At 43.4% G+C, this 24,179-nt stretch overlaps 1 protein-coding gene across 1 annotated transcript in view; it reads right to left on the reverse strand.

Annotated features, from left to right (window-relative positions):
- The window catches only part of CISD1 (CDGSH iron sulfur domain 1), a 114,586-nt gene that overhangs the window by 50,010 nt on the left and 40,397 nt on the right, over positions 1–24,179 (reverse strand). Inside the window, exon 2 of the mRNA XM_085605769.1 lies at positions 9,498–9,703. Coding sequence (XP_085461895.1) covers positions 9,498–9,703 — 206 coding nt within the window. The remainder of the gene's footprint in view (positions 1–9,497; positions 9,704–24,179) is intronic.

Below are 24,179 nucleotides of genomic sequence, written 5' to 3' on the forward strand. Positions count from 1 at the left end.
AGATGGAGAAATAAATTAAGGGGAGTGACAAACACGTTTATGAGGAGAACAGCAATGGTAAAGGAAGAAAAGAAATAAAGAAGTGAACTGCTTGTCCAGCAACCAGCAGTAAAGGATAAGTGCGGTTGATGTGGAAAAAAAGCGTGGTGACTGACACCTAAAGGAAATAATATAAGTAAAACTTAAACATAACAAGAGAAAATAAATATGGCGCAAAGTAATAACATGTGTACCCCCATTATTTTTGGAAGAACCCGGAAAACCAATAATGAAGTGGAAGAGCTGGCTAAGAGCATTTGAAAATTACATAGTGTCAATAGATGGGAAAAAAATATGACGCTGAGAGGAAAAAAGCGCTTTTATTTGGACTCTTAGGCAAAACGGGACAAGAAATTTTTGATAGCCTGCCGGAGTATGAAAGCCCACCAGGGGTGTTCATACCATTAGATGAATACCAGGAAGCGATAAAGAGACTTGAAAAACAATTTTCGGAAGAGAGTAACATAATGGTGGGGAGGCACAAATTTGCGCTGAGGAAGCAAGAAGAGGAGGAGACTGTTGAGGAGTATAAAGCGTGCCTGAGAGTACTGGCGAAAGATTGTGAATATGAAGACATGGTTGATGTCTATATAAGAGATCAGGTGGTATTTTATTGTTATTAAAAAATGGTACATGAGAGGTTGTTAGCGTGCAGGAATCCGACGCTAGAGGAAGTGACGGATATTGCCAAGGGTATAGAAAGGTCGCTGGTATCAACTAAAGCGTTAGCAACTACCAGCAGTAACTAATGTATTTCATTTGCAGGACAAAAGGAAAGTAGAGCCAAGGGGTGTCGAGAAGAATTGGGGCAGTAAAAAAGTAGGAGTGAAAAATTGGAATTGCTTCAGATGTGGGTCACAAGACCATTTAGCAGACTGTAAGACATGTCCAGCGCTAGGTAAAAAGTGCGTGAAATGTAAAAAAATGGGTCACTACTCAGCACTGTGTAAAACAAAAACCAGGAGAAGGAATGAGGATAAGTGCATTAAGTGAAGCAGAACAGGAAATGTGTGCGAACACTGTACTGTCGATAGGTAGCCGTGATGGAAGGATTAAGGGCCCGATAGGGAACGCACTTATTGGTGAGGTAGAATTGGCATTCACAGCGGATTCAGGGTCACCCATAACACTGATTTCAGACGAAGTGTTCGATGAAAAGTGGGAAAACGTAAAACTAGAAGTAACTGATGTTAACCCAAAGGCATTCAGGGAACAGGACATTGAGATGGTGGGTTATTTTGAGGACGTGCTCACATTCAAAAGCAGAAATATCAGAACAAAGGTATATGTGGCAAAGCGTGGTAGGAACTTGGTAGGATGGAGGGACCTAGCCAAGCTAGGCGTAATACTAGTACCAGGTGCAGATGAACCCATAATGTTGAGGGAAGACATGTTGCATGTGATAAATGAAGTGCATGTAGACGATGATGAAAAAAGTTTAAACTGTATAATGAAAGAGTTTAGCGATATTTTGGAAGGTGGAATTGGGTGTGTGAAAGGATTTGTACAGGAGATAAAGATGAAAGAAGGGGCAATACCTGTAAAACATAAAGTACGAACTGTACCACTCTCAGCGAGAAACGAATTGAAGGAAATGCTAACTAAACTTGTAAAAGAAGGTGTAATTGAGGAGGCAGACGCCTCAGAATGGGTTTCGGCAATTGTAGTTTCGAAAAAAAAAACTACTGGAGACCTACATCTATGTGTAGACCTTAGGTCATTAAACAAAAATATACTAGTGAACTGCCATCCTCTCCCAAAAATACAGGAGATACTCGCGTCCACTGCGGGGTCAAAGTATTTCTCGCTATTAGACTTGAAATCGGCGTACCACCAGGTTTGCTTAACGGAGGAGTCCAAAAAACTGACAACGTTCATCACTCCTTTTGGAGCCTATAGGTATGTACGTCTACCATTTGGTCTGGCCTCATCATCTGGAGTGTTACAAAAGCTCATGGATTTACGGTTTGGTAACTTAACAGGGGTAGAAGCATTCCAGGACGATATACTGATACATACGAAGGAGAGGAAAGAACATCTACACTTAATAAGCACAGTAATGGGAATATTGAGAGACAAAGGTATGACAGTTTCTAAAGAGAAGTGTAGATTCATGGAGGAGAAAATTGAGTACCTGGGGCACACCCTGACCTCTCACGGAGTCACACCAAAGGATGACTTGGTAGAGGCGATCAGGGAAGCACCAGAACCAGGAAATAAAGACGCCTTGAAATCTTTTTTGGGCCTCAGCGAATACTATGCGAAGTTCATAGAAGGATATGCAAGTATGGCAGAACCGTTGAGGCAGTTGAGAAAAAATGTGAGATATCAATGGTCAAATGAACAAAGGAATGCGATTGAAAAAATAAAACACGACATAGCCAACGCGCCGGCCTTGAAACCATACAATCCAAAATTGAGTAACATCATCACGGTCGATGCAAGTGCTATAGGGATAGGGGCTGTATTCTGTCAGATGGAAGGCAACACTGAGAATACAGTCGCATTTATATCAAGAACTTTGAATGAGGCAGAAAAGAATTACCGCACAATAGAACGTGAGACACTCGCATGTGTGTGGGCTGTACAGAAATTGAAGACTTATTTATGGGGCAAACTTTTTGAGATCGTGACGGATCACAAACCGCTAACTTACATGTTGGATGGTACTGGACGAGGGAATGGCAATGCTAGCGCAAGACTAATCCGATTGTTGTCCCGGATGCAGGAGTACAACTTTAGCACAAGACACATAAAAGGTGGAAAGAACTGCAGGGCTGACTGCTTGTCGAGGTTGCCAATGAACATGAAGGACGAAAGTTCGCTTGAGGATAAGGAGTGTGTGGTAGCGCTGGTTGATGCGACAGCGATGTGCGACGGATCAATTACAGGAGACGAGTGGTTACAGTGTGTAAAAGAAGACAACCTGACGAGGAAGGTAATGGAGCATGTGATGTCGACATTGCCTCCTGTAAGAAACCTAGCAAATGAACTGAGAAGCTACCAGCAAGTAAGTGATGAACTTTCAATCGAAAATGGGTTCTTGAAGAGATGTGACCTGTTTGTGCCACCCTCAGGATTACGACAAAGGTTGATCAAATTAGCACACAAGGCACACCCGGGTAGCACTGCGACAAGAAACATACTAAAACAGTATTATTACAGCCAAGTATGTCAAGCGACGTGAATGAGTACGTGCAGAAATGTGAATAATGCCTCAAGGCAGACAAACACTGGAAAGTGCGCAGAGGTGAACTACAGATGGTTGACATTCCCAGAGGTCCATGGGCGAAAGTAGCTATAGACTTCGCAGGTCCTTTCAACTTACTACAAGGTAACTGCTGTTATATAATAGTACTTTCAGACTATTACTCGAAATGGGTGCACTACAAATTTACACGTTGCATAACCACAGAGTGTGTCATAGAGTTCCTGAAGAAAATATTTTCCATGGAAGGACAGCCAAAAATCATCGTGTCATATAATGGCACCCAGTTGGTATGGCAACAAATGGTAGATTTCCTTAACCATTTAGGAATCGTGCAAGAGAAAACACAACTCTACAGCCCAAAAAGTAATGGACAAGTGGAGAGGATGAATAGATTCATTAAGGAAGGCATCCAACTGGCGATTGCATCGAAACTGAATGTGAAGAATTACATTCGTGCAAAAATAGATACGTACAACACTACTCCAAATGAAACCACCCGATACACGCCATTCTTTCTGATGAGAGGAAGAGAGTGTACGTGCAAGATCACGCCGAAGTACAACAAGTGGTTTGAAGGGACAGAGAGTGGAGGAAATAAATGACACAGTGACAAATGTCAGACAGAAAATAGTCTCTAAGCAAGAAAAATCTAAGGCATATACTGATGCAACGAAAAAAGCAAAGGAAAAAGAAATTGTAAAAGGTGACTGGGTGATTGTAAAGAAACCCTACAAGGTCATAAAAGGAGAGTCAGTGTTCAGTGATCCAATTCTTTTGCAACAGGCATCCAAGGGAGCTGTTTGTTTAGAAACGTGCAGGATGACGAAGCAAGGATGACGTAGTAAAACTGAAAAAAGGACAAGAGAAAATCATCATGAAAGGAAGACGCCACCAAGATGCTGAGGACAGCGTTTTGGTTTGGGAAGAGTGCGCCTCGGCTAGGCACAGCATGAGTGAATCAGAGGAAGCGTGGAATAGAAGCTACGAGGAACCTAGAAGCAGTGGCGTGACAGGAGGAGACAAACCCGACAAGGACTCTGCTCACGGCAATGTGCAAACTAGAATGAGTACAGAACAAGAAAAGGTCACAAACGAAGGAGGCATGAGCAAGGCGGTGAATAGTGAGTCCACAGGACGAGTGGAAGGTCTAGGAACTATGAGCCAAGAAAGGTCAAGAAGGGTAATCAAACCGCCCAAGAAATACGAGGACTATGAGATATACTAATGTTTGTTATATTGTTGGGAAAGGGAGATGTTGAGGATGAAATGAACTTGGGGAGTTGTTGGACTTCTAGCGAAGTCCTTTGTTTGTGTTGGTGCTTGTCACCGGTCCCGCTCCGAATGTTCGGAGCGATATATAAATGACGTCAGCGCGGCACCGTGACACAGGCTCTGTTTGCCATGGCGGTTGCACGCACTGTCCTGCTGGTTCCGTGGGCCCTGTGTATTGACCAGTAATAAATTCCTTCAAAAGCATTTATGTGCCGGTAACGCTTGATTTTCACAACACCAGCACATATGAAACTCAGATGTAACTGCCCTGAAAGAGCATGGCATCAGAATTATAATCCAGAGGCTAAAATTGTGTGTGTTCTAGCTTTAAAACCGTATAATGGGACTGCAGTTGCAAACAACTTTACGCTGGCCGTTTTTGCAACTGTTAATAATCTTTTTAATTCACATCATCTGGCTATTGACATTCGTCCGTCACCATCTCTACGTCACAAACTTTATTTGTTCTTTGATAAACAAATAATCAAAGTTGCATCGAATGTCCAAAAAGTGCCTAGGTCACTCCAGAACCTCTCTTTCAAGTCCACAATATCTAATAAATCAAGCCTATTCACTCAGTTCATACAATCTCCCACAGAAAGGACTCATCATATTCTTTTTCACACTAAATGTGGGTTTTTATTACACTCGAGCTCCTCACAATCTAAATTAGGCATCTGAAGAGGCCTCAGCAATCACCTCTATATGTAAAGTATCCATATCGCTGTTCCTGCTAGCTGGAAAGCTGCACTAGTGATCCCACTTCTGAATACGCTATAGGCAGCTTCTACAGTTCAAAGCAAATTTTGAGTGATGTCTTTATAACCCCGCCACTCCATAGGTCTAGAAAAAGTGTTCAATAGACAATTGTCTCACTACATTGAATCCCACACCTCGCTCGACCCTAAATAGGTATTTTAATAATAGAGTCTGCTCCATTATCATTCCTATAGACCGCATAAAAAAAACATTAGAAAGGAGGAGCTGCTTTAATTCTTCTAAACTCCTGCACTGCCTTTGATACAGTAGTATCACATTATACACTTCTGCGCCAACGACACTAAGCAGTCAAGAAAAGGTGCTATACAAGCTCACTTCTTTTCGTCACATCCAGCCTTAGAGCTGTCCAGCATTCTGCCCTTCCTCATGCTCGGCTCCATGTAGCATTCATCAGGGATCATCCTTGAGCCCTACACTGTTCAATCGTTAATTCCTTGTTGGTTAAACTGATTTGCTCCTTTGGTTTACAACTTGTTATTTACGCTGATGACAGAAAACCATTATTATCTTCAATAAAGAGAGCCTGTCTACCGATGATAATTTCAGACACTGTCCAAAACTGCTACCGAAGTTAAATTGAATGGAGAAAAGATTGAATTCCTCGTTTTTTTAAGGACATCCTTCCATCTGGTACTTGAGCTTGTGGCCTGTTGAATTCAGTCGGTTCCCTACACCTGTAGAATCTACAAAATATTAGAAGTGATATTTGACTGCAATTTTACTTTTTCCACACTTATCAATAAAAGTACCTCCCTCTGGTTCTACTATCGTGCAAAGGGTTACTCCTTCTCACAATGGCCCATCCTAACACTATAGTCTATTAGTCTAGATTATGTGATTTCCATTAAATTGGACCTCCTACTGCTTTAACAGACAACAAATTGCTCAGAATAGTGCAGCAGGACTGCCAACGGGTATTCACTGGTGCAATTTCATTTCTATGCATCTATGTATGCCACACTGGCTCTGGGTGCAGAATACAGTTGTTTTCAAAGCCCTTTGTATTTGTCAAAGAGCTTTCACAGGTAAAGGTACTTTGGTCATTAGGACTCATATTACACTTAACTGTCCTTCTCGCTTTCTGCTTCCTCATCTGGCTTTCTGCTCTCTATTCTGGGGGGGAAAAAGCTTGACTCTGTGGGAGATCTATTTATCATCACTCCTCTAAGCTATGGATCGCGCGTTTACTTAACATCAGCTCCAAGTATCTGGCCTTAAGAAAAAAATATAAAGTGGCTATTTAATTAACTTTCTCCCATAGCGCCAGGCCGGCTTTGCTGGGTAACTGTCTCCCCTCTATAAATACTAATTCATTCCTTTTAAATTAGCAATGTGTGTATTGCAAAGATTTGCTTTAAGTACTCAACAAATATTTTGCACATTCTACCTATACGTCTACTTTGACATTCCCATAACTACTACAAATACTAAAGAAAAATCTTCAATTCAAGTGGGACCCTCATTACTCTTACCTTCTATCCACTCACACTTCCCCATATTTCCGCTCATCCCTCCTCCTTTTGCCATCCTGCTCTAGTAGATAACAAAAACTAAAAATAAACAAATTGATGCTAATATTGAGGAACTGTTGCAGATTTTGGCGCCAGTCCCACACAGCATGAAAACCAAAGCGAGTTCAAGGGGCCCAGACGGCACCAAGGACCAAACCTGCCAGCAGTAACCCGAATGGGAGTCCCTGCGGATCCTTGGGACCCAAAGGCATACCAGAGGGAACCAGAAGTGTGCCACAAATGAGCAGCATTGCCTCTTGAAAAGCCTCAACCTGCTGCTGCGTCACAAATAGACTCAGAAACTCAAGGTACCAGAGATGGAATCTGCTCCTGAGTGGATTGAGAGCTAGACCTGGAGGTACAGTGACCCACTTACGCCTTCTCTGCAGAACAAGAGGTACTTGGACTTCTTATTGTTCTCCTGCGGCTCACCAGAAAACTTCTACGAAGAGGAAGATCTGCCTTGGAAACTACTCCAGAAGCAAAGCGGGTCCTCATCTTCAACTTTTACCGGGGGAGGGAAAGGCGCGGTTACTTCCAGTGTTTTGCCTCATAGAGCTTAGCCTCACACTCTTGGATGGCCTTAAGGTTTATCTTGGAGCAGTCATTGCAGATCTTGGAGTCGCGTGAAGAACCTAAGCTGCAGAGGCACACTTTGCGGTGATCTGTCACAGACATCCGTTTGTCACAGTCCCTACAAGGTTTCAATCCGGTTTTAGGAGGGAACATCCCTTGCACACTGGAAAAAAGTTAGGAGAAAACCAGTTCATTGAGTGAAGAAAGCAGGAGGGCTCCAGATCTACATCTCAGGTGCAGAAAGAAAGGAGCTTACGTCAGTGTATATGGTTGGAGCTTACATGTAGTTCATCTCACTTTCAGAGTGCAACGGCATTGAGGTAGAGTCACACACCACCACCTACTAGCATGCAGGAGCACTGTTTTTGAGGTTTTTCAGATCAAGCATGGTGCATGGGGTAATTGACAAAGTGAGAAATCTGCGGTTAAGAATAGTTCACCTCCCACTGGGTGTGGAGCCAGTATGGCTGGCGTAACAAAGGTTTGCCTTTTTCAGGTCTCACCATACATTTACTTGTGAAAGGGCAGACACTTTACAAGTTAATTACGTTTTCGAGTCCAGCCCTAACTGGTCTTCCCGCAAGGGCAACAAAAACACTTTTCCACACCCAGACGGTTGTTTATGCACAGCAGTTTTCACACCCCCATTAAGGTGAAGCACTGGCTGAGCAGGTTCTGATGACCTGATGCAAATTAGCTTCTAGGAGATTCAGGCATGGAAACGTTACCATTATAAAGGTTAATTTACTTAAATATTTATTAAAAATGTAACTACATCATTGAATTGGGCTTTTAATAAATATTAAAAGGAGTGGTTGAATCAATTCTCAGGCTGGTCCCAAACCAGAGATAGCAGAATTAATATCTTAATATACACTCTGGATTTCCACATAGTAAAGCCAGGGCTTCACACCGTGAAAATAGCAGGTTTCTGGAAGCTTTTCACTGTATGGACACAGCAACATTACATTTCTACATGTCCCACTTTTACATACCATGCACTGTACCTTGTCAGCTACAAAACCCTTCATACGGGGGGCTTATTAATATTCAAAAGTAAAGTTTGTTCCCTTGACAAAACAAAAAAAAATATTTTCACAGGTCAGGCTACAGGGTTAAACTAAGCAGTCAGGCTACTGTGGTAGTCCTGAAGCCGTGTTTTCCTTTGCCACACTAGTGGGTGGCACAATAAATGCTACACATTCGATATTAAACTTTTTGTGCCATGGGTGTACTTCTGAACCATATGAAATGGCTCTATAGATTAGCTAGATATGCCAATCGGGGATTAACCAATTTTTGTAGGCTTTAGTTGCCTTCACATTGAGAGACATTTGGTCATGTCCGACGGGGTCAAACAACAACACTTTATCATTATAGGCAAAATGGTTTCTCTCCTTGTTTGCAAGCAAAGGGCGGGGAAGGTGGCAAAGCAGCAACAGGAAGGAAGGACAAGGGCAAGCAACAATGGAATGCGGTCACGATGGGAGGGACAGGCAGAGACATCCTGCAAAATGAAACACTCTTATAAAGTGAGATACTACAAAATAAAAATAAAAAATTACCCCTGCAAGTGCTCGGCCAGTAGAAGGACACTGGCCGCAGACAGGAAGATGTACTTGGTAAATTCTTCATGGAACCCAACAGACAGGAAGAGAATGGGTAAGCAGGAGGCGCTGACCATTGAGAAGCAAACAAATGAGTGACTTTGAAGCCAACCAATGGTAAGTAATAGAAAGTAATGGACAGCTTCTAAGTCCTTCTAAAGTTATTTTTTATTTACAAGAGACTAACAAACAGCATTTACTCGGTCTCAGGCACGACCGAACGATGATGCTGATCAGTTGGCAGTATCCAATTCTCACTGGTCTCTTATCAAGTATATAAGGAGAAACAGCGTCCTCAACCTTGAAGGATTTGAACCCCTGACCATGATGGCTAATTACCCCATACAACCGGTGAATGAACTTCTTTCATTCGCGTTCAAGCCAAAATGTAAATTTTATTAACACAGGTTCATGTGGTTGTTTGGCATTGTAATTGATAAACTGAAAAGCCACATTTTTATTACATGATGACATAAATGCAAATCTTTTTCACTACCTCACCTGTTTAGATCTCCAGCAGCGACAATACACGGCTTTTTCTCCAAGATCTTCAATGTCAAAGGCATGCACAACCTTGGGATTATCTTTATCGATCTGGGTGTTGACCATTGACTTGCAGCACTTTTCCTTGCAGTATAACTTTCGGTAAGCAAAGTAAGCTGCAGCTGCAGCTCCAAGAGACACAGTGACTGCAGCAATCCATTCCACTAAAGGAGAAAGAAATGAGAATCAGAAATGGCAAAGTCTCTCAAGACTCATGAACATAACATGAGGTTTTCATACATTTCTAAGGAATGAGTCCATTAAGAAACAAATGAATAACTAGGGCTTCAAAATGTGAAGACGACAAGCATGACTGGTGGTTAAAAAGACTCTCGGGTACAATTGACCAAGGTTGGGAATTGGAAGTACAGGTTAAATGGAAGGATAGGATGTTATGACAATATGGTAACAGGCTACCAAAGTCTCTACAGATTTTTTTCCGCCTTGTTGTTCTTAAAGGGACACTTCGGTCCACTGAACTTTGGAGCATCAGGATTATCTCTAAACAACACTAGAAGTGTACGTTCCAGAAGCAAAACATTCATGCGCAAAATAGAAATAGCAATTGGGATTCTTTACATGCTCTGAAGCGAACAAGGGATAACAACAATAAAAACCTAGAATACAAATATTTAGGAGAGGAAATAAAATAATAGAGGAGATCATTGGTGGCAACTTCAACCAGGAATAAGGAAAGCAGCTAGAGAAATGATTTACTTATTTTATTTGCCAGGAGTACTGCAGACCTGGTCATATGGGCAGAGGGAAGCGTTACAATTAGTAACAATAATTACAATTCATCATGGATTGGTGCATGCAAACTAAAAGGGTGGTTTACATAGAAAGGGGTTGTCCGAACAAATAGACGAAAGTATGGGAAAAGTGGAATGGATATCGGCGGGGAGCTAGGTGCATCTATTGTGGATACTAAGGATGCCGTTTTGTAACAACAAAAGCCTGGATTTTATGGCTGATCTGTATACTGTTGGTAAAATAACAGTGTCGGAGTGTTCCCACGATGCTTAGATTTTATCACTGTATGCCCATTTCTTCACATTACGATCAGGGATGTCTATAGTCTTAAAGTTTCTTTGTTTTATTTTCTAATAAACAGATTTTTTTTTTTTTAATACTGAATGTGAATAAAAAGCTGATAATAAACTTGGAGATCATAGTAGTGGAATATTTCAACTGGCTATGAACCCTGTTGTATGTTCTGAATGTTCTCATATCGCTACTTGATTTGTGAAATGATCTACGACAAATATTTAAGAGGGCATGCTAATAAAAGGCAGATTTTTTTCTCTCTTATACAATGCAAAAAAACAGAATTGTTTATTTAATTCTTTCCAATGTTACTTTCGTCATTTTACCAACTTTAACAGCTGAGAATTAAGACTTGGCAGCCGCCCTCTTTTTCCCTCGCTGATAATCTCAGGCATGCTGCCAGTGGAAGAGACACGAATTGCCAAATTACTTTATGGAGCTGCATTGACAAACATGTCAGAGAGAAAACTGACTCCAACTGCTTGCAAGAATTAAATCCACATAATGGACACCAGATTTGAACTGGCTTTTAATTTTTGGGAATACGGACGCTAATAAACCAAGGCAGTGCAGGTGGCTACTGAAAGTTTGAGCTATTGGCGTTGCAAATAATAATGCAAAGCCAGTAGCTCAAACTTTCAATAATATGGAGGCCTATTGCATTACAAATGCTTGTTTTCTAAATGTTTGAGTTTTCACCTGACCTGGAGATGTGCACCCTCCCTTTATGTTATGTTGTTCGGTGCTTCTGGAGCACGAAATCACAAATTAGACAAGTAAGAACTGGTCAAGATGTAGATTTGCAGGCAAGAGAGTCCAAAATAAGAGACTGAGGCGAGGTGTGGTGTGCAACTCGGGAACTTTGTGAGCTTTACCTGAAGGATACACTAACGATTAGGCCTTCCCACCCAGAGTAACACCAGTTAGGGAGACTATACCAAAGAAGATGTATTCAGTTTATTCGTCCACTTGTGGCACGGCTTCTCTCCATTGTAGAGATCAGGACAGCATATTACTACAGGCCAGAACACACATCCCATACACTCTAGATAATTGCAAGGTGCTAATGTTCTTAGACTTCACAGCCAAAGTACAGGCCCATCGTGCATCCTTCTTGAAGCCAAGGCGGCCCTCCGAGAGGCAGGTATTCAATATTCGCTAATGTTCCCAGCAAAGCTCAGATTCATACTAGATGGCACCACGCATTTTTGTGACAGCCCAGAGGAGACGTGGTCGTGGATGGAAGCATGCAAGGCGGGAACGCCACTGCCCAAAAAGCAATCGGGCTCCAGAGCAACAAACTACCCCAACAGAAAGAGGCTACGCCGTACACGGAGAAAGTCACAACTGCAGAAGCCTACAGCCGCTCAAACCAAACAAGATAGGAAGGTGGCACTGCAAGCGATAGTACAGATCATTTCGCAACAGAAACTAGATCGAACCACTGAGACCCCATTGAAATGAAGACATGCAGCATCGGACTCAGGAGACTCCACTGGAAGCGAAGTACGCCTACGGAAAGGAACCCCACGCTCAGCACATGAAAGCATACGAGTACTTTGGTTTAAGGGACGGTTCGCGTGCAGTGCCAATATCCGAACTGGAAGAGACTGTAGGAGGGGGTGGTACGGCTATTGAAATTACCCCCCTCAGGACTCAGGTAATACAGCACCAGGATATACAAGAGGGCAACCTGCGCAGACCCAGACATTGTGGGTGGGCCGGGATGAGTGACTCAGTCTGGAGTTACATCTGATCTTCCCCCCGATACAGTGCTCCGCCAGGCAATACGAAGGCAGCGCTCTAACTAAATGTGTTTGGTTACAGGTTTGGGCAGACAGCAGTTGCGCTGCTGCCCTCGGGTAGGTCAGTTGGGCTTAAGGGATTTCAGTTGAGCATAAAGAGTTCAGAATATAATATCACTCTGCTCTGGGACAGGGTCGCACACTGACACGAGCAGGGGAGGGCGCATGAGGGAGGGGGGAGGGACACAACAACAACTAGGTATATTGCTGTTATGACCAAATCCAGTAGTGTGATAACAGTATTATCCTGGCACATCAGAGGTATGGGGTAGCTTACTAAACGCCACAACATACACACCTATATATGCCGAAGGGGAGCACATATAGTGCTGCTACAGGAAACACACCTTCACGGCAGAGGAAGGACTCAGTCTTGGCAAGAGACGGCGAGGGCAAATATTTGCGACTGCATACTCAGCATATTCGCGAGAGGCTGTACTGTGGGTACGGCCATGGACCCCATTTGAGGCAACCCATTCACTTATTGAACCAAGAGGCGATTCACGATCGTCAATGGCAGGCTTATGTGTAAGGAGGCGACACTTGGGAAATTTACGCCACAAATCACAAACAAACTCGATTCCTACATCGGCTATTCAGACCCGTCTGGAGTGGCAGCGAGTGACTTGCTTTTGGGAGGGGATTATAACTGTGTGGCTGATACAGATTTAGACAGATCCACTCCTCCAATACAGGGCACAATGGCGAATATGACCTTAAAGGGCCTCTGTGATTGGAAGAGGCACTGGGAGCTGGTAGATGCATGGTGACTCCAACATGGGCAACAGAGAGACTACTCGCCACTAAACCGCCTACACACCCGGTTAGATACGTTTCTTTGCTCAACTCACTTAAGCCCTGCAGTGACTGCAATGGAGTACCTAGGACGTACACTATCAGACCACAGCTCATTGCTCCTGGATTTCTCCCCAGCTCACGAATGCACAGCCACTCCGGTCTGGCACCTAGACCCTGCCCTCTTGGAAGACTCTTGCTTTCGACACTCACTCCATTCCTCAATCTTTGACTATTTCCAAACTAATCAGGACACTGCAAGCACTTCCCTGGTTGAGTGACACGCGTTTATAACAGTGGCAAGAGGACAAGGCTTGTAACAAACGATAGGGGCGAGACGAGAAATCTATAGGGAGCTCTGCACACTGAAGGCCCAGATTAACTCTTTGGAAACCAGACTTGGGGTACGAGGAAATACAGGAACAACTCTCAGAGGCCAAGAGAGAATACAACCCAGCGATGGAACGATTGCGCTTGTTGGACCTCAGGGCCTACCAAGAACGACAACATGCTGAGGGTGGGAAATCAGGAAGGCTACTGGCGTGGCTGATTAGACCAGAGAGCAGAGGCACCCCTATAACTCGATTACAGGCGAAGGATGGCATCGTATTGTATTCACCTAAACTTATTAATTCCACTTCCCTTGAATATTACACTACCTTATATGGGAAACCAAACAAAGTGCCTAAAGAACAGATAGAAGAGAAGGATGGCATCGTATTGTATTCACCTAAACTTATTAATTCCAATTCCCTTGAATATTACACTACCTTATATGGGAAACCAAACAAAGTGCCTAAAGAACAGATAGAAGAGTACTTAGAAACACTACAGCAATGTAGAATAGTAGAATAGACCCTGCGATGCAGAAAGCGCTTGGGGAAGCGATATCCATTCAGGAAATATGAGCTGAAATCAAGGAGATAGTCAGAGGGAAAACACCAGGCCCAGATGGGCTCCCTGTGGAATTCTATCCCACCTTTAAATCACTATTAGCCCCACACTTGCATAAGACATTTGCAGATGAGCTGCGCTTTGGTCAACTGCTGGCCTCCACCAGAGAAGCATTAGTGATCCGGTTACCTAAAACTAAATCTGAACTGCCTAGTACATCCGACGCCCGCCCACTCTCCCTGTTAAACATGGATTTCAAATTCATTAGCAAAATATTAGCGACACGATTGCTCCCACACATGCGAGACTTAATCCACACTGACCAAAATGGATTTATACCAACAAGATCGACCTCAGGGAACCTTAAAAGGTTGTACCATGTTTTATACCATCACACCGTCTCTACATTTCCAGAGACTGTTGTGATTGCTGTAGAGCTGGAAAAAGCCTTCGACTTCCTGCCATGGGACTTTGATTCAAGTAATGCAGTGAATGGGATTAAGGACGGATGGCTCCAGTCAGTACGGTTCCTCTACGCCGGCCCCAGAGCTAGAGTCAGAATTAGAGGAGTAGTCTCAGCACCTTATGACATTTACAGAAGGACTAGGCAGGGCTGCCCGTAATCTCCTCTGTTGTTCGGCCCAGCTATCGAACCATTAGCAGAACTGTTTAGGCAGGAGGGGACGAGGAAAGGACTAATACTGGAGGGGAAGGAGTATATAATTTCTCAGTATGCAGATATACTGCTGTATTGGAGGGGGATCCCAAGGAGAGACTTTTGCAATGAATATAATGAGGGACTTCACGAACATGACAGGACTGCATTACTACCTCAAAGACCAATTTCTTTCCCATCGTGCCTTCACTGACCCGGCCAATAACACTCCCGGCAGGAATCAACTGGGCCCCTTGCTCCTTTAAATATTTGGGCATACAGGTGTTCCATGACCAAGCAGAAACCTTGGCCAAGCGACATACTCCCTTAAAATATGTATTTCATTCTAGTGCTCCCTCAAACTCACGGTTATAGCTAGAGTGGCACTATCTAAAATGGTTGTACACTTAAGGCAATTATACCACTTCGTTAACCTCCCAGTCGTGATCCCCAGAAAATGGTTCAGAGAGCTGGACTCTATGCTAAGAGACCGGATTTGGGAGGGGGGGGGGGGGGTCGCCCAAAAGTGTCAATGGGAGTGCTATAGAGGTCCCCGGAGATGTGCGGGCTAGGGGGCCCCAGTTTTTGAGGCATACTACCTAGCAGCACAGTGCCTTGCTCAGTGGTTGGATGGGAAAGGTCTGGAGATGCTGGAAACCTCGGCACGAGCGGTCAACAAGGAGATTGCTAGCAAAATCAGTGTACCCAAAAGGTACAGATACAAGCCCCTGGCACGCTATTACAGATTACGCTGAAATGCTGGAAAGTAAGCTTGGGCCATACGGCGGGGACCCCCCTATATGTGCATGACCTTTCATTGGTAGGCCTACCGAGGGCTAACACCCCCTTCCTCTTTAGGAAAGCTCATTTGCGAGACTGGACGACAGCAGGAATACTGACAGCCTGTGACTTATCAGGAGGGAGAAGTGATCCCACTTGAAGACTTCCTCACACACTTAGACTTGTCTCTGGGCCAATTCATAAAATATCACACAATGATGGGAACCTTTAGGGCACCGTGGAGAAGAGATAGACGAGAACTTGACACACATACTTTGCTGCATGCAGTGGTGATTCTTGGGTCGGCAAGACACTTAAATGGCTATAAAGAGCATTTATGGAGGTGACAGTAAAGCCTCTGAGTAACTTACAACAGAAATGAGGAGACTTTATAGGCAGGGAGATGACCGAGGCAGAATGGGGAAAAGCCCTGAGCAGCCCAAAGAACGATTTTAGGAATTCAAACTAACTACACACAATTCAACTTCCTACACATGACATACCTCACTCCACAAAGACCTAACATCATGTAAAGTACTGAGGAGCAGCAGTGCCCTAGGTGTGGGACACCGAACGTGGGGTTTACACACATGGTATGGGATTGTCCAGGCCTACAGGAGTATTGCCACCAGGTTGTGGAGACCTTAAATGATTTGCTGTCACGCTGTTCCCACGACCTGAACGCCAGGAAGGTGGGCATTAGATTTGTGGCTTTAGGGGCAATACTGGCAAGAAGATGCATAAGCCTACATTGGGGGGCAACAATAGGACCTAACACACAGGATTGGGAAGAAGCTGTTACTGCCTGGGCCAGAGCATAAGAAAGGGCGCCGATAGACACTAGCCTCTTCCATGCTCATGACGTCTCCCGGCCGTCACGAGTCACGATAGGCGTGTGCGGATGACGGCCGGGTGACGTCATGACCACGCCCGCGATCGGAATGTCAGCACTGCGGGAGCGCTGTGGCGGAATTTGCGCCGCAGCGAAGAGGTTAAAGGCATGAGACGACACCCAATAGCAGTGTGTCTGTGGTCAGAAGTGTTGAGGGCCTGGGATAGCAGAGGGGAGAATACGTGGAGAGCTCCCAGACAACACACAGAATGACAACTCACAAGTGAATGCCCCAAATACCCTCAACTGAACGCAACACCAGGGAGTAGCCAACCCAGTTGAAACCTCACCCATTCCCCCAATCAGACATGAATACGGATGACCCCCATATGCTGGAGTGAAAATAGATATAGAATAATGGAATCTACAATGACCACATAGATACCAGACCTCTGTTTTTTTCATTTTTTTTACATACTTTATTGTTCAGTACATAGCATGTAGGAGTTATACATCAATCCACTTAATTAATAATGTAGGAAAAAAGGGGAACACAAAAAAACGAAAAACAATACATTTCACATCAACACCTCCATTTGTTGAAGCATAGGCTGCCAAATTTGGATCCCCAACTGTTTCTTCCTCATCAATTTTATACGATACAAACTGAATTCCAAATTTAATGCATTGTAAAACTTCGCACGCAACATTTCATATGATGGCGCCTCTGATTGGAGCCACATAGAAATGACACATAATCGGGCAACAGCGGAAGCCATAAATAAAAGATAACAAAAAGGATAGCAACTCTGAGTGGGTTCAGAACCCTCACCCACACCTACTAACATTATCTCTCTAGATATACACACATTAACCCCTGTCATTTGTGATAAGAATTCCGAAATGCTCCTTATGAGCTGTTTTAAGACTATACAATCGAAAAATATATGTACAATATCAGCATTCTCCGCCGAACACCTAAAACATTTCCCATCGTGGAGCCCACCCCACTTCATCATTTTCACAGGGGTATGATATAAATTAAACAAAGTTTTAAAATGTTGTGTACGTAAATTTGCAGTCAGCATGACTTTGGTGGCCATATCTATTGATTGTTGCACATAGGAACCAGTGTTCCCAAATCGCTCACGCCAATTTGCCTCATGTATCTCAATATCATCCCGTTGAGACTCCAACAATATGTCATACAGTACCCCGATCTTAGCTCGTTTAATCAGGGTCTCTATTAAATCATTGCGTGTCATAGGCGTGTATCTACAATGTTTGACAATAAAATCGCAAATTTGCAAAAATTTGAAAAAAATCATTCTTAGGTAACTCATATTGTTCGACCAAATCTGAGAAAGAAACAATTATCCCTGCCCTATAAATGTCCCCTAGACATCGTATCCCCTTAACCCGCCAAATATCCATCTTTAGATCCCAAAAGAACGAGGGGAATATTTCCGTAGAGTTGAAAGGCATATAATAACCTATACGACTTATAGATATAATTTTACATATCGCCTTCCAAGTCTTGCGTGCAGCCAAGAATATTTTAAATCACGTTTTTTTGAAGTAGCTTGGTTCATAAAACTTGAATAAAGCCTCACTCGCCTGAGTCCCCATTAGCATTTGATATATATTGGGAGCTTCAAATGGTCGCACTTCCATCTCGGTCACCAAATACTTCATATTCTGCAATAGACAAACTAAATAATAAAATGTAAAATTCGGGACCCCCCATCCCCCACGACCCAGTGGTAACGAAATATATTTTGAAGCACGCCGTGTTTTCTTCTGGCCCCATATAAACCTATCTGGCAGAGACTGAAGTTGTGATAATTGTGATCGCGTCAGCTCTAACGGTACCGTCCTAAAATAATACATTGCTCTAGGGAGAATACACATTTTTAAAACATTACAGCGCCCAACCATTGATAAATGAAGACACTCAACCTGTTCCAGTTGCCTTTTTGTTGATAGTAATATGTCTGCCCAATTAACTTCAACGATCTCTTGGAGTGACATCCTAATCTTAATACCCAGATATTTCGCTTCTGGAGTTACACGAACTTCTCCAGGACAAAGTCCCTCAGTGCATACAACCTGGGTTTTAGAGATGTTTAACTTATATCCGGCTACTGCCCCGAAATATTGAGTCTGGTTCTCAATCTCCCTTAATGCCTGCTCGGGATCAGATGTAATTACCGCTATATCATCAGCGTAAGCAAGGACACGCACTTGGTGCCCCCCCACTACCATTGACTGTATATCATTTGTGGTTTCCAGTATTTGAAGCAATGGGTTTATATAAATAGCAAAAAGTAACAGCAAACAGGGGCATCCCTGCCTGGTTCCCCTAGTTACATATACAAAAGCTGACTGTCCCCATTGTACAGATTTTAGCCCGTGGACGTTTATACATGGTTTGAAGCGCTTGCAAAAAACGAGGTCCAAACCCCATCTTTTGCATTGTATCCCAAAGAAATTACCACGATACGCGGTCAAACGCTTACTCAGCGTCTAAGAAAATTAAGCCTATATGCTTTTGCTGTACAGTAGCATAATCTAATAGCGGTATCACCCTATGTAAATAATTAACAGTACTCCTACAGGGCGAAAAAGCCATGCTGATATCTAGATACCAATGGGGGTATATCCTGACTCCACACCCCATTGATCTTGGCCTTACAGTGTGCAGTCTTAATTTGTGCTTCTTGGCTATCAACTTTAGCACTGACCGCTTGTATGAGTTCCTGCTCAGCTTTCTTTAGGTCCTCAAGCAAACCAAGCATTCTAACCTTCTGTCATCTCTGCTTAGCTAATCCATAACTGAGTGTTTCCCCCCTTAGACTGGCTTTCAATGTGTCCCAGGCTATTGGTAGGGTAGCGGACCCTCTGTTGCTCTCCATAAACAGTGTAACCCAAGTTCGATTGTGTCGAGTAAATTCCTCATCTCGTAGAAGTTTTTTATTAAATGTAAAGGATCGCTGCTCCCTTGAAAGACTAAGGCTAGCGAGATCCAATATCACAGGTCCATCATCCGATGTAATACAGGGTCATACCTGCATCTTTGCACCAACGGTCATCGACCGAGGTAAAGAGATATAGTCTAGCCGAATAAATTTATTATGTGGGGATGAATAATATGTGTACCCTGGATTGCCGTGGTTCACAGCAGTCCATCCATCAACAAGACCATGATTCTGCAAGAGCTGTTGTAGCGCCTTAAATACCTTGGGCTTACACCCAGTATACTTTACAAAATAAGGATCCCAAGTCTGGCAATCACCATGTATATTGAAGTCTCCGGATACTATCAATGGGGTCCCCCAAAGTGCTAGCTCAACATTAAAAAAACTCCTGAGTCACAACCTCATCCAGATTTGAACCATATACTGTACAGAGCACGATCTTGGTGCCCCCTAGGATACACTCGGTAATGGCCCACCTCCCTAGATTATCCACCTTCTCTCTACCCGTGCCTACCATCCCACAGGCCAGAATCGCTACCCGCCTATTCATGGTAGACTGTCTAGAAGTTGCTAGCCCACCTCGGATAATATCCTACGGTTGGACCAGGGGACATGCATCTCTTGCAAGCAAAGATTATCTGGATTTATAAGCCGAAGATCTGCTATGACAAGTTTCCTTTTGAGGATATTACTCAACCCGCAAACATTAAAGGTACATATACGCAGCCTTTTATCTGCCTTTTCTATGTGAAAATCTTATGGCCATCAATATATAAAAATATGTCCTATCATTCCCATCGTTCCTACAACACATACTATGTACTGAGTTTTTCCCCTTTAAGAAGTACCCACCCAACCCCTTACCCCCCATGTGACCCTCTACACCCCCCCACCACCACCCAAAAGAACACCCCCATCTCCCAAAACCCTCCCCATCATAGAGGCTTTAGGGCCGATCGCCCTGTGATGCTCGGTGAATAGCCCACTTAGTGCTCACCCTTCCCCTATCCTTTTTAGGTCTCGCCTGCGAACGCAGCGCGAAGCGCTGCTGTCCGCAGCGAGATCTATTGTTGCTGACTTGCCTCGGAAGTGGGACAGGAGATGGGCACGTGCAAGGCTTTTGGCGGATTTGAGCCGGTGTACGTGCACGTGCACACACGCACGTGCACACACGCAATGTGCACATCTCCTGTCCCGCTTCGGATGACATGCCAGCCCCATTGGAGGCTCCGTGTGGGCTATTGTTGGCGTAAAGTGTAATTCTGAGCAACAATAGCCCACACGGAGCCCCCCCAGCCCTTCTTTACTCACCGGGCTGCTCTTCTGGGGGGGGGGGGGCTCCTCCTCGCTGCTGCAGCACTTCTGTTGCGGGGCTTCCCTGCACTCCTGGGAGCCCCGCTCTGCTGTGGTCATCCTCGCCCACCGCATTCTTCACCCTGGCCCCCTCCTGGGACCCGGGGCTTCTCTTCACTCCAGCCGCCACCGCAGGGCTCTCCCTTTAACATGGAAGCCCCGCGTTAGCACGGCACGCCGGTTTCTATTTTTGCCGGAGCAGGCCCCGCCCACGTCCCGGGCAAGGGCGCCTGACTTCCGGCTTGTTGTATATTGGAGTGATCATTATCCTCAGTCCAATGTGGACCCTCCACACTTCCAGAGTTTCAGAGTCTGCACCTCACACCACTTAGAAATTTCAGTTTTGGTGAGTCTTTCAAGATTATTGCAGATCGACTGAAAAGACGCATGGTTGGGACAGTTAGTAGAAACTGTTGTCGATATACCACCCTTGTGTTTAGATATCTCTCCAAAAAAACCTTTAGCTGTTTTTAGCCTCACCTCAATTTTCTCATCTGCCATTGCTTGAAGAGATATAGCGGTATGCCCATATCAAGCCTTTGGTTTATATTCACTACGTTGCACAGCAAAACCTCTAATCAGGACGGCTGCCAAAAAACACAAAGGGCCTCATGTAGGAAGCCTAATACCGGTCGGTAACGGCCGATTTTCGGTAAATATACCGTTACCGACCGGTATTTAGGCTTTTGAGATGTAGGGGGAGAATTTCATGATTCGGTATTTACCGATTCGGTAAATACCGAATCATGAAATGAGATGTAGGGGGTGTTGGGTGGATTCGTTATTTACCACCAACTAAAAGTTGGTGGTAAATAACGAATAGCTGCAAAAAAGCATTTTTATGCACTTTGAAGTGTGCAATGTGGCAGACATACATGCCCTTAGGGCATGTATGTGTGCCACATGTAGGAATCAGGGGTGCAACAGGGTGTCACTGTGACACCCTGCCACCCTTGATTGTGCTCCCCCCATTACCGAATCGGTATTTACCGTTTCGGTAATGAGGCATACCTTCCCATTGATTCAATCAATGGGAAGGTATGCCTCATTACCGAATCGGTAAATACCGATTCGGTAATTACCGAATTTCTACGAATCGGTAATTTTTACCGTTTGAATACCTACATAGCATTTACCACTTCATAAATACCGAATCGGTATGATTCGGTATTTATGAAGTGGTAAATGCCAGGCCACCTACATAAGGCCCAAAATAATTTATATTTGTGTATTTTATAACGCTTTCGCTTTTTTCTTGAGTGAAATACATGCACTAGCACATTCAAATATGACCGCTATGGTAAAAGCAAGCAGATTGTTGTTTTTCAGTGTCTATGGTAGTAAATTTAATGTCAGTGCATTCTGTGCGCAGGGGTCCTGGTAAAGGCATTGTAAGCCGAAATGCGTCTGACGCTGCACTTTCTGATCTGCCATGCCAATAAAATTTGAATAAACACTACGAGGAGCACTGTTCCGTTCCTGTATACGATGGAAGAATTGCCAGGTTAACACACCCGGCCGTTTTGCGAGTACCCCCGGCAACACCTCAATGCAGATATATATTATATATATATGATATGTATATATGATTTCTTTTTTGTCTTCTCTTTTTTTTCCTTTTTGTTTCATATTATCATTGTATTAACCTTACAACATACTTCCCAGTATATTGTTTGGACAATAGGTTTTGTTGTTTCTTATTATTAATATATTTTGTATTATTTTAACATAGTGGGTATATGCATCAGCTCCTCAAGTTGTCGTTCAATTTTTTTACTTTTTAAAAATTAATCTTCCTAATCTGTGCAGTCTACTTATTCGAAGCCACTGAAAATTGTTTCTTTAGATGTGCATTGTTTAACTCACTTTATTAAAAGGAAAAAAATACTTATATTGGTCACAATAAGACCTTATTGCACTATTACAAGAAACCCATCTTACTCCAATACAAGGAGAAAAATTGAAGCGAGACTGGGTTGGCCAAGTTCTACATGCGAGTACCACCCTCAAGACAACTGGCGATCACTCCACACCATCAAGGAAATATGGTGTTGCCATTTTTCCAATAAATATTTACCCCACAAGATACTGCAAACAAGGGAGGACATCGAAAGTAGATACATTTTTGTCAAACTTCTCATCCGTAACGCTTTTATAATAGTGGGTTCTGTATATGCCCCTACGGATTCTAAATGTAACTTCATCTCTCATTTTAGTAGATTAATAACGGCGTTTGCTCCACTGGTGTGTTAACAGGGAGAGACTGGAATGTCACTATAGAGACATTTATTGATAGATCTGGTAAACCTGCAACTCATCACAATACGGATAGGCACATGCTAGCGGATTTCATTAACGATTACTCATTACAGGAACCCTGGAGATGAATGCGCCCAAGGGAGAGAGATTATACTTTTACCTCATGCCCCCACTCTATATGTACAAGAATTTATTATTTTCTGACTTCCACTTCTGTTCTGCAATTGGTAACTCAAGCAAACACAGTTCCTTGCAGTATATTGGTCACGATCTTCTTGATATCAGCGTGGATTTGGGACTTTAAGATATGCAACAGAGAGAGAAAAACAAAAAAACCACAGATACCAGACCTCTGAATGCTTTATAGGTTTGATTGTTTACTACATTACACATTTTATTATGATGTTTTACTATAACAGATTGAGATATCTACGAAAAGGCACTATTGCTGCCTCCCCCAAGACATGAGAGAACTAGGCATGAATGTAACATCATATAGATATTCTAGTTGGGTGAAATGTAATATCATGAAGTTTTTAACTCAGATATGCTTAAATACTCCCTGAACTGCATTCCCAATTGAATTGTATTTCTTTAATACAAGGCCCAATTGTACGTGCAAGGTTTTCTTACACTCTTGTAGACAAAAAATTCCAATGAAAAGATATTTTTTAAAAAAATTAACAAAAAAAGGGAAGAGGATGTATTCAGTTTATGTAATTCACAATAGGACAGAGCGGTAATATGTGGGAAGATGCCATAAAAAGGCAACGCACCAATGAATACCCTCACTCTTAACCTTTCCTTGTGAAACACATGCTCACAACATACATACATTATCCACGCTCACTTAGGTCAGAGTTCACATCCGATGGCCATCTGCTAGCAGTACTAGGCTTATTTGCCGATCAGCACCCAAAAGACATAAAGCGCGTCAAACACATTGGAGGAAAACACAGAGCTGGCCAGAGGAACGTAGAGGCCAGGGTTTCGAGGCCTTTCCATGGGATGCATGTGTTGCAGCTTGGAATGTCTAATGCCCCCTTCGTCACAGACCAAATATCGCTATAACACATTCACTCAAATACACTCATTGGTGGGGCCCATAACACCAACACTCTCACTTCATTGATCTGTTTCCCTAGAGGGATAAGTTTTCCAAACGCCGACATGAAAGGAATATCTTTTCACCTAAATTCTAATGCACATTGAATGCTTTTATTAACTCCAAACCTCGTGATA

The sequence above is a fragment of the Triturus cristatus genome, chromosome 1_2 (genome assembly GCF_964204655.1).
Source record: "Triturus cristatus chromosome 1_2, aTriCri1.1, whole genome shotgun sequence".
In the NCBI taxonomy this organism is placed as follows: domain Eukaryota; kingdom Metazoa; phylum Chordata; class Amphibia; order Caudata; family Salamandridae; genus Triturus; species Triturus cristatus.